The sequence below is a fragment of the Tauraco erythrolophus genome, chromosome 15 (assembly GCF_009769465.1).
Source record: "Tauraco erythrolophus isolate bTauEry1 chromosome 15, bTauEry1.pri, whole genome shotgun sequence".
NCBI lineage: Eukaryota > Metazoa > Chordata > Aves > Musophagiformes > Musophagidae > Tauraco > Tauraco erythrolophus.
This window is the reverse complement of record NC_141479.1, coordinates 8,645,966-8,653,784: the sequence shown is the minus strand read 5'-3', so window position 1 is coordinate 8,653,784 and position 7,819 is coordinate 8,645,966. Positions and strand designations below refer to the sequence as shown.

Here is a 7,819-nt window from a genome sequence, read left to right as displayed (position 1 = left end):
CAGCATAGTAATATTTCAGATTTAACATCTCTATTGCTCTTGATTTCTTGACATACTTCTCAGTCTCTGATCAAAAAATATACCCATACCTTTAGAATTAGTATTTATTCGCAAAGTTCAAGATTATTTTAAGTATAATTTTATTTTCTGATTTTAAAAAAGAATTATTTTGGATATTAATACCTTCAAAACTGGCATGGTTAATGCTTTCACATTGTTTTAACAAAACTAAGTTCTGATGATTATAATATACTCATAGATTTATTTATATTTATAGATTTATTTATATAATAAACTTATAGATTGACTTCTCTTCTATTTAGGCGTCATTTATTTGAAAACAGTTATTAAAGTCCAGAATTGACATGGTGCATTTATAGTGATTACTTTTCAATTAATGTATTTAATACAGCTGTCTGTTAAGGAAGATGGCCTCACCATAGGAGCAATAACATACTATATAGAATATGCCTATTAATCTGCAGCAGAAAAGTTGGTTCTTTTGTAGGGGGATTATAGTGCATTAATGATAAATCTGGTAGGAAGATTCGGTCTTAAACCTTCTCATGGAAAATGAGAACAAAGAAAGATGGTATTTCAACAGCCATCTGTCAGTTGGCATGTCAACAGTATTTTTATATAGGTGAGATTTCACACTGAAGGCGGCTTCCAATAGCGTTTCTCACCAGGGCTGTGTTATGGTGGATGCATTTTGAAAATTTATGTAGTTAGATCTATTTCTCACTTCTCCATTACTGTGATGATCACCTGAAACTACACTCTCTAATTTTCCAGTTTCTTAAACTTACTAGTAGAAGGGTAATAACCTTACCCAAACATATTTCTGATGCTTAAAGAATAGAAAACCAAAGTACAACATGAAACCTTTGACAAGAGGTTTAACAATATTTAATGCCTTAATTCAAAATATTTCGCATATACTGTTGTGAGCCAAGCTATGAGTAGTTAGAACCTGTGGTAAACTTTTTGTAAGAAAGCTATTAAAGCACCAACAATGTATTGTAGATGAAGTGATGCAATGATGCACTACTGAGCATGCAGAATACCTTAAAGCAAAAGATACTGAGTTCATTGTTTTGTTAACTTGACAACAGCTTTAATGTCAGCATGAGGTTATTTCTTTCCTAATTGTTTTTCCGAAAACATAAGGAGGCTAATCTATGTTTATTATATTGTGATAGAGGGCTACAGACAACTTTGCTGCCACAGTGGCATTATGCATTTAGCCTTATTCTCCAACCACCTGATAAAGACAGGAAAATACATTGAATTGTGCTTCCTCTTAATTATGAAATCTGCTGTTACTTTTACTGTCAGGAGCAAATTCTATGAATTGGGTTTAAAAAGTCTAACAGCATGAAATATTTAATGTACAAAATCTTCCCTTTTCATGCTGCTATAAGAGAAATATTAAAGGTGTGTGTTAAGGAAATCGGCTATCCTGAATAACAACAGTAACGTAACATGAAAGTCTCCTTTGTTGGCATCCAATCAGTTCATGTTAGAAATATCTGGTAAAACTTCACAGCTTAGCAGACCTCTTATCAGTACTTCTCTGATTTTTGGCTTGGTGGTGCTGTATGAATGGGCCACTGTTCAGCACTGCCATGGTAACGACTTCTTTGACGGTGATTCAAGGTGGACACAATCAGTTCAGCTTTGTACCTGCTCTCTCTTTTCTGTTCCTGCATTGAGGAGCACAGGCAGTGTAACAGGGCACATGCCAGACCAGGAGATGCCTATTGCAGAGGTGACTACCTGTAAGACCAACATTCTGTAGTTTGTTCAGAGAGCGTGCTCTAGTTTATCAAACAGTATTTAGTAGGAATGCAAATTTACAGATTCAAATGCACAATTAATCATGTAAACTCATATCACAATGGAGTAACTATTAAATAAAAGCATGGTTATTTTTAGAGACTCTTCCAGGATCCAAAGTACACTGAGTGATCCTACCTTTATAATTATTTTAAATGTATAAAGTTGAGCTATTTGTCTTATGTAATTATTACAGCCTTATGAAATTTGGGCATAGTAGTATACATAGATAACATACACTGCTTATTCCCAGTATCCTATTATATTCTTAATTTAATCTTTGTATATCTCATCCTTTAGCAATAAAAGTTAGTGAGTCTATTGTTATTGTCCTTCTGCTCCAAAATGTTTCTTTTACTTCAAAACCAAAACCCAAACAAAAAAAATCCCATACCTTTCTTATAAGTAAGAAAAAAAAAAAGTTACTTTCATAATGGCTTTAGGCCTTTCTAAAATAAATGTGGTTATATTTTAATTATAAAAGCAGTTTATGTAATGCTGATACATTTTTATGATTTTAATTTTTTAAAGCGTTGTCTTCTCTCTAGAACTATCACACATAAATACTGCATCTATCCCATGATAAGCTACTCAACTAGCATTAACATTGCAGGTTTCTTTCAGTTCTCCAGTTCCTAAATTCTTTAACTATTGCACATATGGATTTAAACGGAGAAAAATACAGAATACTTTACACTGAGCTCCATTTAGTACAATCAAAATAATTAATGATCAACTAATCTGAGAAATTGCTCAAGCTTAATTTTCAGAAATGTAGGTTGTTTTGCAGGAACGTATAAATGACAAGGCCAATTCATGTGGCACAAAGTACTCCGCTCGCTGAAATGCTAAATTTTATTTACACAGCTTTCTTTCTATCAAATATTACTAAGATGGGTGGTTTGTAAACAATGGTACATGCAATATGATCCCTTTACTAAGAAAAATAAATTTACAGTTCTGTTAAACAAAGACCAAATGCCATTATATACAGTCTATTAACTGAAAAGCCTTGTGAAACATTCAGGTCTAATTTTAATACTTTCCAAATAAATACCAAATAACACAACATTTACAAATAACACACCAGCAGTATTTTCACGGTAATCATTTTTACAAATCAGAATTTAGTATTTCAATTAAGCAAATGAGTAGCAGCTCCTTCATAAATATTAAGGCATGTCACATAGCATCAAAATGGAACCGATGAGCCTCCTGTCGCTTCTCTCTGTCATCAGCTTTCTGAAAAATAATAATAATAAAAAACACTTTGTGGGATCTAGAGCAATACTGTTACAGAAATGAGTTGTCAAACGTCAGAGAATGGTCGATCTTTTCCAAGTCACTCATTTGACAAAAGGCAAAAAGCTTAGTAAAAGCCCCAATAATTAGCTTTTAAATGATGTCAAGTTTGAAATAGCAATAATCTACTCAAAATTGGCTTCCGCTGTTAATGCTCAGCTGTTCTAGTATTTATGACCCATTATTTTCTATTATTTCTAATAATGCTTTTTTAAAAGGAATATTTCAAAAATGAAGAATATTTTCTAGTATGCATCTATTTGGTCTGCATTATAAATATCAGATGAAATTACTCTGAATTAACTGTAAATGTCATCCATGTTACACTTAAAATGAGATTCTAAAATTAAATTCTTCAAATGAGCTGATTCTTAAAACGAGCTGACCTAGTGGAAGGTGTCCGTGCCCATGGTAGAGGGACTGGAACTAGATGATCTTTAAGGTGCCTTCCAACCCAAATCATTCTATGATTCTCTTTAAAAATGTTTGTTAAATACAAATTTAGACAAAGATGGCAGTTCGACCAACAATTAGCAGCACCAAGTAGACTAAAATGTTTCACATTTTTGTTTGTACTACAAAATGTGAGGTAGGATGCTTTTCCCTGCTTATTTATGCAGAACACACATTGATCTGCTGAAAAAGTAGTTTGGATGGTGCTTGGAAAAAGCAGCATATTTAAATTGTACCTATAATCCATGTAATGAGTAAAACTACGTCCTCCCCCACAAGCCTCCTCTTGTGTTCTAAAGCAGCAAGCACTTATTAAAGGATTTTGAACACGTAGTGTGAACTTTTCTAGAAAGCAGTGTTTTTGTCATGACAGACAGTATGTGTAAATCCTAGCATAAGAGAATATAGCAAAACAGATTTAAAAGCTTTTTAGCTTGCTTATACCTTACCTTTTTTTTTTATGAGTAAAATGAAAGGCCTTTACAGTATGCTGTTGTGTGGGCATTCAGATTTGTGTCTCAGTTGATAAATATACATGAAAATTTTGGTAGAAACCAGTGCATGTGTTCTGCCATGAAAGTTTGTCATCTGCTTTGGCTCAAGGCCAAAGATTTCCTCATCACACTGTTTATGTACGATAGCAACTCCATTGGATTAACTATGGATTTTACTGTGCTTTGTGGCAGCAGCAGAGCTGTCGGTGAAGTTTAAGATATATCAGTCTCATTTTTTGGCAGGGACTTCTTCAATATCAATAGTATTTTGAATGTCAAAAATGGGGTGGGAAGAAGGGAGTGGCATACTCTTTCCTACATCGAAATGCTTGTCACATTGCACGAAACTTTATAGTCTCACTTAGAAGGCAATTTTCACTCCATTTCTTGTATGCTTCCTGGAAAAATTACTACTTCAAATTTGACAGTAACTGATACTCTGATGAATCCATCACAACTTCTCCAGCAGTACTATCATCAATGTGCAGTGCTCACGACTAACCTCAAGACCACAAAGCAAGTCATAAAGAACCAGAATACAGGAATATCAAGGTCCTTAGCTAATGTAGCAGACTATATTGATGTAAGGTAAATAATGGTGTAAATTCGTGCTCAATTTCTCTTTCATTTGATGTATGAAAACTAAAAACTAGTAACCAAGATTTTTTTTTTTTTTTTTTAATGAAACCAAAATATCTATGGAATGACAGAGCAACATACTATCTCTAAATCCTACAATTATTTAAATAACACAATACTTGGCTGGAAGACGAGTGTATAAGACCTACTGTAGACCTCTGCAGAGGTCAAAGTACATGGTGTATTTTATCTGCTGAATAAAACACTGCAGCTTACAGACAGATATATCCTCTTGGGGAAAAGAGGAGAGATTCTAACTGCCAGTACATTTCCGCTTCCTTTCTTTGCTACAGGTACTCTAGAGATCTGTAAGTGAAAACAGTGTTTAGGCAGAACAGTATTTTTGTGAGAGGATTACTGAAAGAGGCAGTAAAGCAAGAACAAACTTAGAAACAAGGAACTTTGGAATTTAACTCTCAGTGATGCACAATACAGCCTTAGTCAAGATTCTTAATTGTTCTGTACTCCAACCAATTCTTCTAAAAGTTGGGAAGGTAAAAAACAATAGGAGGGCATCGGAAAATTACAGGAACTAGCAAATGTTTATATAGTAGTCTGAAAATACACACAATTTATCAAATATTTGTGTCTATTTTAAGCAAGATGCAGCTGTTGGAAATGAGTTTATAACCATTTCATTCACATACACCTAATTGAGTTTAAAATGGCTCAGAAAGCACTCACTCTGGGCTGGGTGCTTCTTTACATTGCAATACATGGATTATTATATGAAGAATTGTTTTATACTTTGACATTAAATCTCCATTTCTCCAGGTGAAATCGTATATTGTTAATCCTACCCCAACTCAAAGTCCAAGTACTCTTTCTGCTACTCTTGTTGCTTAAGATGTGTTGTAGACAGAATAAAACCCAGCCTGTGCATAGTCCTAGCTACCAGTCAGCAATGTTTTCTTGGTACAGTAGGACATGCCAAGGACAGTCATCATAAACTTAGTATTTCTTTGCTTTATGTGTTTTATTTGAAGATGAAGCATGCACAAAGCCTATCTGAATGTTTAACAAGGTCATTTTATTTCCACAAGCACAAAATAACAAATGGTTCTACCACGTCAAAATATGCAGTAATTTTATTTGACAGCTAAGATTATGGTTTGGGTATGTAGTAGCATTTATTGGCAATCCTGCCAGTTGGGTATGATTGTGAACTGAGCATAGTTAAGAAAAATGGGAACGCATTTCTTTTGTGACATGAAAGGCCTCTTTCAAAATGCTTCTTCAAATCAATGGATTTCTGTACACTGCATGTATAATTCAGACACATAGAGCAAAGCAGCCAATATGCACACAATTTACTCCCTATACAGTCTTGAATGCTAATGTCAGTGCAATCAGCAAAGATAGACAGAAAGACATTTTCCTTATTTTTAGATTACCAGCAGAACTCAAGAGTTTATGTTCCATTTTCCAAAACAGTACTCCTTAAAACTCTGCAAGATAGAAGGCTTAGATATGAAACGAGAATGTCTCATTTAGTTTGGAATAATAGCTTAATGGCAAAAGCTTCTCCATGTTGCTCTGCATTTCCCTTTTTAAGTGTCTTAGAGCTTAAATAAAAACAATGCTAATTTTTAAGCTTGCAGTAAATACTGAATTAGTAATAAAAACCTTTTGGGAATTAATGCAGTCTGTCTCAGAAATTATACTGTAGAAAACTACTGAGAAAAAACCAATGTACAAGACTGTAAAATATTAGGAAGTGTTAAATAGTATAGAAAATATAGAAAATAATCTAGTTAATTAAGCTTACCTTTTCTTGCCAGTGTAATATTCCAATTATTGCCAGGATGAAAACGCAGACACCAATTAAGGCTATAGCTGTTAGCAGCACAATGTTACTTGGGGTCAGATACAGCTTGGCACTCCAGCTATGCAAAAGAGGAAAATGCAAGGCAACGTTAATATCCTTCATTAAGAAGCAGAAAAAAGATTTAACTTATATTAGCAGGTTCTTTTACTCTTTATAAGACAGGTAACAACTTGGGTCTACAGAAACTAGTGGCTACACTTAAAGACTGAAGCTTAATGGTGTTTACTTGGAAATATACGGCTTAATACAATTATTTTCAGGTAATGCCATGTCTAAGTTAAATTTCTGTTTAACTTTCCAGAAATGCTATGGATATCCTCAGGAAATGACTTTTTTTTTTTTCCCTCATTGGGAGATTTATCTCCTGTCCCTGCCCAGGACCAAGTAAAACACGTAGGAAAACCTTCCACAAAACTGCCTGGGGCTTGAGGAGATGGAGGAGCAGGGTTAAATAAGCCTGTACAATAGATTGTTTTCTCCACATGAGAAGCTCCTCTTGGACAGGCTCGTAGGGTCCAGTTGGTTAAGCATCTCTCAGTCTGAAGTTTACCCTGGGACAACTGCAGTGGTAGGCAACAGAACCAGTTCATTATGGAAGAAGAATGTTGGAGAGCAACAAAATTAAGCACTTTTAAGGGCTTCTCGAAGACATTGCTCGAATGTTGTGGGGTCCTGATGCTCTTTTTGTACTACAGGCATCCTATCATGGGAAGGCTGTCAGTAAGAGGCTCTATGCTGAGGCAGCGCTGAGGCCTCTCAGAGAACAACCTATCTATGTTAAAAATTAGAAATTTCTTTATTATGAGATCTGATTTCTCCTGGGGATTCTATCCTCTGCTATTCTACAGTGTCCATAAACTTACTTTATAGGAAAGCAAAAATAGCTCAAGCATAAGATGACAGAAAAATTTTTGCATAACACACACCTCTAAATACCTCAAGACTATAACTAGATTTTCTTCATCTGGCAGACGTTATTCCTGTGGTTGTTAATTAGCAACTCAAGTGGCACATCTCACTTCTCAACTGTTTTTTGTCCTATAGTAAAATTAACTGCTGAAACTGATGTCAGAATCATTTCTGCATGATAAATGCAACTGACCTCACTAGTAGATCAAGCGGCAAAAAGCAGCTGGAATATGTGACTAATGTTTTCTCTAATAGCAAAGAGAGAAACATGCTCTCTTTCTGGGATAAACATTTTAATTGCAAAGTGAAATCAGTGTTCAAGCTCTTGTGTAACCAACTCATTCACCTCGAAGAG

At 34.6% G+C, this 7,819-nt stretch overlaps 1 protein-coding gene across 2 annotated transcripts in view; it reads right to left on the bottom strand.

Moving 5' to 3' along the window:
* Window positions 1-313: 313 nt before the first annotated feature.
* Window positions 314-7,819, bottom strand: part of ITFG1 (integrin alpha FG-GAP repeat containing 1) — an 88,972-nt gene continuing 81,466 nt past the window's right edge. For both annotated transcript variants that reach the window (XM_086620850.1, XM_086620849.1), the window contains 2 exons: window positions 6,496-6,613; window positions 314-3,081 (listed from right to left, as the gene is read on the bottom strand). In XM_086620850.1, coding sequence (XP_086476976.1) covers window positions 3,022-3,081; window positions 6,496-6,613 — 178 coding nt within the window. In that variant the 3' untranslated portion in view covers window positions 314-3,021. The remainder of the gene's footprint in view (window positions 3,082-6,495; window positions 6,614-7,819) is intronic.